Genomic DNA, 12486 nt, shown 5'->3' on the forward strand with positions numbered 1-12486 from the left:
TTTTTTTTTTTTTTGGGGGGGGAAGATGGCAGATTTGTTTTTGAATCACCAGAACCTGGCTAAATTTCAAATCAAACAGCAAGTGGCTCTTTTTTTTCTGATAATTGAAGAACTTGATAACTTGTCTGTAAGTGCGCAGGCTCAATGAATCCTTCACACTTCTGGGCAAGATTTTATCTTTGCTTTCCTGAAGAGAGTAAAACACAGTACCCCCCCCAACAGTCATGTTGCCTGTTATCATCAAGATAAGATTTGTACATAACAGTGAAAATTGCTGTCGAGAAAGCTTAAATACATCAAAATGTATTTTGAAATAGTAATTCCCTTAGCAACATAGTTGAAAGTGGAAGGTTTTTATATTTTAATAATGCACTAGAATACTAAAGCTGCAAAAATTTAAGAAAGGCTGTCCCTTTGTCAGTGGGAATATGACAGTAACTGCAATATACTCTGGAGGGTAGCCTTTGTTCTCTGTTAACAATAGTGGGCTTTTTGGAATACATTGCATGTGTCATTTCCTCTATGCATATTACCCACTCACCACTGGGGATGGCTCAATTCATTAACATCAATGAATATAAATGCTCACTCCCTTTTTTTAATCTTTTATTTTTAAAAGTAAATTATCAGAGCTGCTGGCCAACCTAGTGACTATTGGCATTTGCTTGAGCCAGCCATAGGCAAGTGAGCTTGCATGGCAGCACCTAACCTTACTCTTCCAAAGCACTTCAACCCAGACTTGCAACAACAGGCCTACTGTTCCAGCTCTGGATTGCTGCAGATAGCCCACTTATGTACACAAATACATCAGACAGTACTACTAACCACATTTTCACTTGTGACATCAGGATTTTAGCACAAGCCCCCAGAGGAGACTGATCTGCACATTAGCATGGTATATACATAGTACATCCATTCTCAAAGCCTCAGAGGCATGTGGATGATGTTGCCATTTAGACATGTATCTACTGAAAGTATCTAAGACCAGGACATCCACAACTAGGGCTCAGTCTCTTAAAACCTGCTGCAGTTTATTTCTTATCATCACTACAGTCTGCCTAGTCCATATACACATTCTGTGGGTTAAGTGATTGACAACCATTGAGGTCTGATCAATGGAGCTATTGCTACAGAACTGTTCAAGATCAATCTCATTAATGCAAGAATGGAAAAGTGAGTCCTTAGTGATCTACAGCAAAACAAATGTCTAAAAGCTTTTGAGAAAAGAAATTAAATGTATGTGCCAGAAAGCAGGACAAATATTACAATACTCTATTTTCTATGACAACCTGCACTGCTTCCAAACTGTCTCAGGAGATCAGTTTTTTATTTTTCTTTAATGGTCACATTAACAAAAAAAGAAATTATTACAGATTAATGTTCCCTTTAAGTGTGTTTACTGTGCTCAGAACAGTAAAATTGCAGTGCTTCATCTGAGAATTGCAGAATGAACTTAAAAATAAAACTTATAGCTAACTTTGTACCAAATAATTAAAAAAACTTCTGCAAAGGAAGTACGTGGTTTCAACTTCCAGAAGTCAAAGTATGGATACATGCTCTTCACCTTTGTTTTCAGGTTTTTGTGGTGTGGGGATTTTTTTTAAAACATTCTTTAAGGCAATAAAAATGGTTTACCAATATGTTAAGACTATTGGAATTATACCCTACTGCAGAAGTAATTCTTTACATGGAAGTTGCCTTTAAACATGGCTGTTGCATCCTTTTATGGGTGTACACTAAAAATCTGGCTTCTTTTCTATTCTGTTACCTTTCTGAATACTGGAAAAACAAGGATTGACAGAGTTTTGAGAATTCTTATGAAAAAAGCACAATGTTTCAGAAAAAAACCTGTATATCTGCAGGTAATTTAAAAAATAGAACTTCAGCGTACAAGGCTAGACTTGGCAGCAATTGGTTTATTTGCCTAAGACCAAAGAACTAACAAAGCACTATGAAAGAAAACCAAAGTTTTCCCACTCCATGGGTTATTGTTTCTGGTCTCTCTATTTCCAAGGGGATAATCTAATTGCCCACCAGCAGTACTAACATTTTTTCTTCTAAAGGAAAAAAATAGCAGACTAGCTGTGTGAACTGCAGTTTCACTGAAATCCACTATAAACTAAAGCCAGCTATATCACAGGTTAAGTTCTTGGTTACTTCAAGCATTTTTTTTTTTCCTTCTATGCAAACTACTAGCTTTGCAAGTAGAGTTAGAAATCCATAAGTTTGGCCAAGCTCTTCTGGTGTGTATACTGGAGGTAAAGATTGTGTCACCCAAATTCCATTAACCGCTCACTGTGAAGATGTGTAAGTCACATTCATTCTTTGTGCTTCAAGACCTTTACTGGCTTTACAGTATTGACATAATAATGATTTATAAAGCTATTAAGATAGAAACAATAGAATATACAACAGCATATTTGCCAGCTGAGTGAGTATCACCATTTAGTCACTTTTCCAAGGGAAATGGCAACTTAATTCAATGTTATTATATAGCAGCAGGCTACAAATAAACTAGTACATTTTTGGAAGCTTATTTGGTGTTTTTAGAAGAAAATTGCTGAAGTGTGAAAACACAGAAATGCATGGATTTCATGAAGCATTTACAAGAGAATGTTATGCTGTTGTGAGCTTAAGTCACATGATAATTAAAATTTCATGTTTCAGTTTCAATATTTAAGTTCATGCAAATTACAGTATTCTGTTAATACAACATGAATTATAAGGTTTGTATTTACAGTATCTTTAAGTATAAATAGACAGACATTCTATAACCTGAAGTTTAATTTTCTTGGATCCTCTTATGCCTTTTGTGGAAAGAAACCCCTTCATTTCAACACTGATAAAATACCTTCCATTATTGTCTAATCACCATGCCAAGAGAAGCCAAAAGGAAATTTCAGCTGGGAGCTGAAGCAATGTTAGAGAAGCCATATTGCTGTAACTTGGATTCCTTCTTATGGCAGTATAACCTGCAACTACCAAATTGTTTTTTCTTATGTTCCCAAAAAATCCTCCTTTCATTTCAAGTCCTGAGTTTATTACTTTCATAAATTTCAAGACAAATACCAACCAGACATTTACCAGAAAGTTGAAGAAAAATTAAAAAGGGACAACGGTAACACGAGCAAAACTAAAATGAAAAATGTAGTATTAGACAGAGAAAAAAGATCATCAACAACTTGGGATAGAAATGTACAGTGGAGGAGTCCTCAAAATAAGCTGCTTTTTATAAAAAACACACTGGAAGGTTCCAAACTTTATACCAGCACAAGAGACCAGGAGCTATTCAGAAATAAAGCAAAGAAAATAAGATTTAAAAACATGTTTACTGTACATCCTCTACATGCAATGTGGATAGTGAGCTTTACAGAAGTCATGTGACAAGTTGATTTTGAAAGTACAGAAAAGCACACAGCAATATACCATTGTTAAATTTGAAATTGTTTACTTTTCTTCTGATCCCTTCTCTTTGTAGTCTACTGATAGTAAAGTTCTAAGAGGGAACCCTGATGTGTGCAAAGAATACCAGTTTTATGATTTATTAATGCCCTAGCAAGCAGATCGTACTGCCTTTTTCTCAGAAATGCTACCATTATAATTATTTTTTGTTTCCATGCATAACTGCTTGAATTTCCTAACATATACACGTGTGTGCATATATATTTTACACACACATACATATATAAATAAAAATATGTGTGTGATTGTATCTGAAGATATTCCTGTAAAAAATATGAATTAAATCTCAGTGCAAACTTGAATTGTTTCCCAAAAGGGAATTATTTCAATATACTTGAGTACTTTATCACAATTTCATATTCTATTAAGTACAAATTTCATCTCCAGATAATAAAATTCAATGCACCTGTTGAAGTGTGATGTATTTAAAGTTCTTTCTGCAGGGAAAGCAGGGTAGGTTTTCTTCCTTAGTAAAAAAAATTTAACAGCTAAATGTAAAGTAAAAGTTTCTTGAGAAGGTTCAACTGAAATAGATGACAGTCACATGCAATCTGTTCTTCCTGAGGTCAGCTCAGGGAAGAAGCACTGTGTCAAGGTAGGTCTAAGCAACTTTACATCTCCCTCTTCTTTGACATTTCATCATTCAGAGTATCTGTAGCATTAAATGGCAGCCTCCAGTATACTGGTGCAAGAAAGACCACTGATTTGCTGAGACAAGGAAAAGCTTAGGAAATTTCAGCCAAATTCCCTGCTTTGCCAGCAGCTATCTAAACTAGGGGCAGTAATGGAAGGCAGCCAAGAGCAGTTAACTGTTGACAGAGCTACATTATTCCCCAAGGCATGTAAGAGCTGCATAAGAAGTCCAGGAAGCAGGTACTGAACCCAAACATGCTTCCATACAGACAAAAAGAATGGCAGAGTATTGGCATTGATGATTCTTAATTACAAAGAGCTTTATAATAGCAATTTCACAGAATAAATTCATGTTAAAATAACTCTAGTACCTGCACCTTTCTGGAGAGTCTTCTCTATCTTTCCTTCGGAACTTGCTGATGGTATCATCGATCGTGCTTCCAATTTTGTCGCTTAGCTCACCTAACTTATCGCTGAATGGAAATGCTGTTTTTTTATCCCATTCTTCATCCCATTTTGACTTGGGCTCAGGATCGTATCTTTCACCTGTGTAAGGCATTAAGATAAGAAATACTAAGAACAACAGAAGAAAATGCCTGTGGTCTTTCTGGAATCTGTCTCAGTCCCCCCTGCCCTACATACATAAACCTTACAAGTTTTCAAAGCAAACTGAAAGCTCCCACAGTGCTGAATCAACACTATTACAGCAGGGCACAGCATGTAATGCCAATCATTAAGTGGCAGGAATGCAGATTCAAAGACTTTTGTTTATGACAACAACACAATCTTAATGCACTGCACAGCACAGCACATCAGGATACTGTTGGACTCTGCTGGAGAAGCACAAGAGGCACAATCAACCCCGGCTACATAACCACCTTATAACGGAAATGGGACATGCCAGTTTTGTAACAGTCCCTTAACATGTGATAATCCACTCTTAGCCAAGCTGTGGGCTCAGAGGTAAATAATTATTTTTTTTTTACATAGGTTGGCATTTATGAACACACAAATGCACAGTACCAAAATATTGAAAGATGTAAGTGTATAATGTATAACAACTTTGTTATTTCGCTTCCACACTCAGTGATTAAAAAAACCATATATTTTTAAAGAGATGAAAAAAGAAGAGGCAGTGAAGCAACTCACCTCTTCAGCAGCCACCGAGTACTGCAAACATCTTTACAAAACACTATTATCAAGTAATCAAACCCTTTTTTTTCTAATCAAGTATTCAAGACCTCTATACTGGTATCTTAGCTTACAATCAGCTGACAGTTACTTGAAATAAGTATATTTGCTGTACAATCTCATTAAGAAAGTTTAAAAAACTAGAGCATGGGTTTATTTATACACACACAGCAAACCTGAGTTTAAAAGACAAAACAACACTTATTTTAACAGAGACTTAACTATCAGAAGTACAGCATACTTTACAAACTTGTATTGGGATCTTAAAATATAGGTACACAAAACAACCCAATATAACTCAGTTTCTAGGGAACACTGAGACAAACATTTTATATTTTGGGCCATCACACACATGAAATGAGGCATTTTTTTGTACTATTGAAAAATGTGAAACACTAGTTTAATTTTTTTACTTAATCTGACAAACTGAGCTGCAGAAAGGAAGAATGGTGAAAAATTCATTACTTCAAATTACACACAAATTATATTGTAGCTCAAGTAATGTTCAAGATGTATTCAATTAAGCCTTTTTAATAAAAACTGATTCCAACACTACACAGTGCAAAATTTGAATTATATGCGTCCAATAATATCATATGCCAGAGGATGTGCTTGCTTTCTTAAGAGATAAAAGTGCAAGTCTCCAATGACATTTGTTTAGATCCATAAAGGATAGACAAGCTTTTTCAAAGTAGGGAACCTGTTACAAATCAGCAAGATTTTCAACAATAAAGATCTCACTGAGCAAGGAGAAACTGCTAAGAAATGTTCTAGTGTTAAATTTTGCAGAATAAAATGGCCTTGTTTCAGTTGATGTCAGGCTTTCAAGCATTTTAATATAGATTCCATTAGAAGGTTTCCTTGTGTGATAGGAATTTTAAAATAAATTAAAAAAAAAAATCCCTGAGAGCTCAGTATTTTCTGGACAAAAAGAATTAAGGCAATCTCTGAAAATACAAGCATTTTATATTTAAATAACTAGAACCATTTAGATGAGAAGTCTGACCTGAGAACAAGTTTGTTTTGTGCTGCTAGAAGGATTTTTTTGGGTTTTTTTACTTTACTCAACAAATGAAGGGATAATTAAAAATCCTTTACCATAAAAATGAAATACAAGACAAAGGAGACAGTCCTTTAACTTAAACTTGAATGATAACTAAAGAGCATATGGAGAATGGAGTTATACACAGCATACAGGGATAGATCACGACTCTGTACAGAGCAAGTCAAAAGATAAGCTCAGTGAAAGAACAGAGGGACATGTACTTGAAGTACAAATGCAGTGACTCATAAGTATTTCCTAAAAAGAATTACCAGAATTCCAAGCAGGTAGCAAAAGCCTAAAAGAATATAATGAAACAAGACATATTCTGCCATGGAGATTTTTCAACTACTCTGCATATGAGGAAAAGGGAGAACAGAGGAACACAGAGAACTAACTTGTCAAAACCAGAAGAGAGCAAATCTGAGTTTAAGGCTCACAGTGAAGAAGAGTAAAAGACATACATAGCACCAAGTAGGAACAGGTGAAGTTTAAGTCCTGCACAGTTACCACTTAGATCTTACACCAAACCCTTCTCTCAAAGAAGTCACTGGCTCTAGCAAACCAGAGCCTTGTGCCATTGTGACTCATCCTTTAATAAAAGCAGCCAAGTATTTACTCAGGCCAAAGAAAACACAGATAAACGTCTCAAGACTGACAGCTGGATCACGGACAACATGCTGGGCTACATCAGACATAAAAGCCAGTTCAAGCTCCGATCCCTGCTACACATTATGGCAGGGACTGGGGAGCAAGGCGGAAGCTGCACACTTGGACTTGATAAGTAAAACAGAACTGGTTGTGTGCCTTTATCTAACCAAGGCTGTCACAGAAAACTGTGTCCTCTCTAAACAAAGACAAGCTGATGGCATTACATCCTCCAAGGCCAGATCCTACAAACACACTATGCTGTAGCTGCAAATAGTCTGACAGAACTCACTGTACACATGAAGAACATTGGTTGCCTCAGCAAAGCTCATGTATTTATTTTGAGAAGCCAGGGTACATAAGACTACCTGTCAACAGCATGCAGATGTTTATGGGGTTTTTGGTATTTTTTGTTTTGTGTATGCTTTTACATAAAGGACCTTAGTAATGAAGGTCCTATTGCAAGTACCAGACCCAAGTTAGGACTGGAACCTTGGCAGCTGCAATTCCCTAGGATTTAGGGATGAGCACTGGTGCACCAAATTTCCAGCCCGCATATAGGTTTGCTGTGCAACCAACATCCAGTTGCAAGCTTAATACCAAATTTACTTTGTGTAGATGTACTATGTCTGAGAGCCCTCCTTTGAAAAGCATATGAGACCCATAGTACTAATAAAAAGATTTTTAAAACACACAAACCGAGGCAGTGACAACTGTATTGGTAAGCTCCTAAAATAAAAGCTCCATCACTTACAATGTACTTAGTGCATATATTTAAAGTCAGATCTGACAGACATTAGAATCCATACAGGTAATCCAGATAATCTTTTAAGTATCCAAAAAGTGTTACTTGGGAAACCAGAAAGTCTAACAGCATATAATATCTACACTGTTTCACCCAAACAGTTCTCTGCCCTAAAAGCCCTAACCCAAATTAACCAATGGTTCTAAAGAAGGTTGGCAGGAGTAGGTGAAGCAATTCTTGTGCTGTGGTGGGTGGAAAGTATCACCACCTCTTTTTTTTTTTTTAATTAAAGACTGATTAAGAAACCCTGACTTACAAGGGCATTTATTCATCTACTTTTGCTACAGCAGCGTTCATTTCACAGTGAGACTCTGCCTATGTATAAAAACAAGACAGATAAATTTTGGTTAAGCCAATGCACTGATGTCATTTGTATAGGTTTCTGGTCAGTTATCTAAAAAAGACTAACACAAATTTTTAAAGCAATTAATTTAAATTTGTATGGGGGGGGAAAAATGTGCAAGATTTCTTTTATAATAGTAACATTGACAGTTAAATATTTAAAAAAAGCATCTAAAGGACCTTCTTAGAAATACCTTAAGTTATCTGTGTTATCTAAGCCAAGTTAAAAGTCAATATTGACAATGCTTGACCAAGAAAGCCTAGTACTCACTGTATCTGAACCCTCCAACACTGTCTGAAGAAACCCCAATGTATTTGTCTTTGTTCTTCTTTGCTTTCTTCCTCTCTTCCCGAAGTCGATCATCATCTTGAGCAAATTCAACCATTTCTTTTACCTTCTGGCGTATGTTTATACCTTGGTCTTTACCATTTTCATCTTTATGGGTAATGCAGGATAGACGATGGATGGAAGAGGGAGAAAAAGGAAAAAATTAATCAGAGGCAGCTATACTGAACATTTAACTGGTAAGAAAATGTGAGTTACAAATACAGCAGTCAGGTCTTATGGCTACTAAGGTCCACTGCACTTGTTTAAAAAGGACCAAATATTTTGTTTCAACACAAGTTCTCATCCTTATATAAATTATAGGTTCTCACTGAATGGTGTATTTCGAAACATCTAACTGCTGCTAAAACATGGAGAAGATTAACAAAGACTGAGACAGAAACGATATTCCCCACTTGAGCAATTTTAACCCTTCAAAATGTAACCCCTTTTCCTGTCTTTGCAAGTTTAATTATAAGAACTCAGTCTTACTGCAAAACTGAATTTTTGAAAAAATTGCTTTCAGTTGGGATGTATTACAAGCTAAATGTGCTCCTTTCCCAGCCTTTTTCACATTCAAAACACACACTGGCTTTGCTGCCTTTGCACTGTAAATATTATTTGGTGGGAGGAAAAAACCCCAGCTTCAAACAGATGTGTGTGTTTTGGAGCTCTAACCTTTTCTTCCCATATGATTAAAGCTATTCCTTTACGGACACCACAGGGGACCAGTCTCTAGTGCATATTTTAATATAAACCCGAACACTCATGTTGTGTTGGTTCTGTTGTTATTAGCCAGTCTTTTCTGCAAGTTCTTGTCTTCACTAATTAATACTCTAGGGTCCCACGTCTTGGATTCAGCACTCTTCACACAACTGGCAACAGTCACATTCTAATTAGACTGGGGAAGCTTCTAAGCTGGTTCAGGTGACTGACAACTCCAACTACTGTTTTAATTTGCTTATAAGATTTTTCTATTGCTCACCTACAAAGTGGTAATTTTCCAGGGATCGCAAATCATAAATGTGTTCTCTGGCACTTGTAACAACACGCTCTGATCCATTCCTTATGAGGTAAGCTAGGAGCAGCAAAGACTATAAAAATACAAAGCACCTTATGATTGCATGAACAAAAGCTCTATCTTCTTTTTTTTCTTTAAAAAAAAGCAATAGAAAAACCAAACCTACCCCCCTCCCCAAATTAGTAAGTAATAAGACTTTTCCCTTTTAAATAAGTGCTTATTATATAGGTTCACACAGAAAAAACACAACATTTTCCCCACATGTACCTTTTGCTCTTTAGAATATCAAATTGTATTTTATATCCGGAATTGTATTTGTCAAACTGTAATTTGTCATTACTAAATCACAAGCGGTTACCTTCATCAGCTACTCTTATTTTAAAAGATAGCAGTAGTAATTTAAGAGGTAAAGTTAACCCTGCTAAAGGAAGCGTTTTCTTTTGCCTCTTTTGTTCACAATTTTCCAATGGTTTTCACTGAAAAGTAACTCCTACAGAAATTTAAGATGCCTTCTGCGGGATGCAATGGAGATACAAAGTTTAAACAAGCAGCAAACCAAATTAAGTTTAAATAGTACGTAAATTGCAATTTTTTATGCTGAGGATTTCTATCTAGAAAAAGAAATTATTGCACTTTCTCCAAAGTAATGCCTTTATCAGATAAAAGTATCATTCTATCTCAACCTATCCAAACCTGATGATAAATTCCAAGCAGTCTTTATAACATTAAGTAGCTATGTGTGATAGCATTAAATATTAATTTATATTGTACTTCAGGGAAAACAATTACTATGAATACAAAACATCAAGCACCTGTGAAAAGCACAAACCATGCCTTAGAATTAATTCTGTCTTGTTACAATCCTGGCATCAAGAAAAACAAAATATAAGCTAGTCTAGTACATCAGTTCTAAAAAAATGAGGTTATATTTGCATAATTCAGTGAACATTGAACACCACTTTAAGTGCAGCATGATATAATCTTAAGCAAAAAGTTTCTGTACCATACTAATTAGCCAAAGACAAGAAAAAATGCAAATGTTTCAGTTCTTTTTCCAAAATGCAAGTAGGACATGAGTCTCATATGATAATATCTGCAATAAAATTTGGTCCACTCAAAGCTAAACTACAATTTTTTGGGTATTATGAAATGGTAGAAAATTTTTAGTTTCCACTTTATTTCCAATATTCTTGAATTCCTTCAAAAACAACTTTCTGATAGCACAGTAACTTAACATCTACTTCTCACGAAGCACTGTAACAACTCCTTTGGGTAGATTTAAAATGTAAATGCTAATCCAAATCTTGAGTATCAACAAAATGTAATTGCTCTATTACGTTCATTAAGTAGCACCTAAACACTTCCAAAACCAGGAATTTTGTTTTTTTTCATATACAGCAGTTGAAAAACATCTTTGACTTGAGTAACAGAATTATAAAGCATATAGTTAGGAAAGAAATTACAGGTTGCTAGTGGAGTGATATAGCAGTATCAAAACAAGACACTACATAGTAACAGTATATTAGGAACAAGCATTACGTCCTTCACAGAACACCACAAAGTCTTGAATAATTCCAGCTCATACACATACACACCTTATAAACTCTCCTCCAGTTCTTTTTATTGTCTTTCAACATTCGAGTCCAAAGCATGTTCATAAGTTCCGGAAACTGTTCATACATAAACGTAGCCCTAAAGAATTAAAAACAAAAGGAATAAAGAAATTTTATTCTCCGTGGTTTCCCACAATAGCTTGTTAAGACTCAGGGCTGACAGTAGATGGCAGGCTTGATCTAAACCCATTCACATTTGATTGCAAGGTAAAGAGCTATCCCTATTTCTTACTCTTAATAGAAGTAACTTACATGCCAGTACTACAAAAGAAAAAGTAATTCTAGAAATCTGAGGCAAGAGAACCTTCACTAATTTATAATGAAAATAATGTTTAACATCAATATCCTAATAACTACTGCAAGTAGTCAAACATGCAACTTCCAAATTCGTTTTAACATAAAAGGAAAAATTTGACACATTTTGCTCTATTTAGAATAGGCACAAGAAAGCAGATTGAATATAAAAATTCTGAAGAAATCAGATATATTGAATGAATTATCAGGCTAAATAAATAAATAAAAAACAAGAATTAAAAAAATAATTGGACTTTATTTTTTGATCAGTTTTCAACACATAAGATTATGCATTAAGAAATAAGACCTGATTCACAGCAACTTTCTAGTTTTATCAGTCAGCATACTGCAGAGTTGATTTAGCAGCAAATTTCACACTGCTGTATAAAATGCACCTTTCTTTTCTTCATCACTAAGCCAAATTATCACTTACTTGGCAATCTCTCCCATGAGTTGCCCCGAAGGTCCCCATGGATCATCATTGGTTGCTTCTCGAACCTTAGACTCTATTTCTGAATAATTCATAACCACATTGGTGCTGCAAAGAAAAAAATTAACACACATGAAGATTAGCATCAAAACTGAGAAACACATGAAAACTTAATAATGACACTAGTGCGTATCTCACTTAATGAGATACCTCTACAGGGTGGGAAAGAAAACATCTTTAGTGCAGAAGTTACCCTGAGGACACTATCCAACACATTTAAGATATCTTTAAGAAGGTTTTACTATTCTATTAGTCCTCAAGAATACAGATAAGAAATGAGGGATTATATTACAGCTGGATTCAGGCCAGTAAAAATGGGGTTTGGTCAAATTAAAATCCAAACTAAACGACTAGAGTCAAAGCTGATAGCTTCCCCAACTAGATACAATTTGCTTACAGGTTTGTATGGTGCACAGTAGTTATTTGCAAAAGGCTTTATAACTCAATCAGAAGCAGGTTTTGGGGTTTTTTTGAATGAGTGCTGCAAGAGAAACTCAAGAATATCAATACCAAATAGGTGTTAGTAAAAAAATTTTTTAAAAATTCACACGTAAGACTGAAGGGAGATGAGATTCACCCAGAAAGTCTGTTTCCCAACTTGAATTTATTTAATTAAGGGA

At 35.3% G+C, this 12486-nt stretch overlaps 1 protein-coding gene across 1 annotated transcript in view; it reads right to left on the bottom strand.

The window, feature by feature from the left end:
* CLINT1 (clathrin interactor 1) overlaps positions 1–11940 on the bottom strand; it is a 25257-nt gene extending 13317 nt beyond the window's left edge. Inside the window, exons 1-5 of the mRNA XM_026858308.1 lie at positions 11810–11940; positions 11065–11161; positions 9434–9542; positions 8395–8559; positions 4467–4641 (exon numbers count right to left, since the gene is read on the bottom strand). Of these exons, the coding sequence (XP_026714109.1) occupies positions 4467–4641; positions 8395–8559; positions 9434–9542; positions 11065–11161; positions 11810–11940 (677 nt within the window). The remainder of the gene's footprint in view (positions 1–4466; positions 4642–8394; positions 8560–9433; positions 9543–11064; positions 11162–11809) is intronic.
* Between the last annotated feature and the right edge of the window lie 546 nt (positions 11941–12486).

Source organism: Athene cunicularia (assembly GCF_003259725.1).
Source record: "Athene cunicularia isolate RWA chromosome 13 unlocalized genomic scaffold, athCun1 chr13_part1, whole genome shotgun sequence".
Classification (NCBI taxonomy): Eukaryota; Metazoa; Chordata; class Aves; order Strigiformes; family Strigidae; genus Athene; species Athene cunicularia.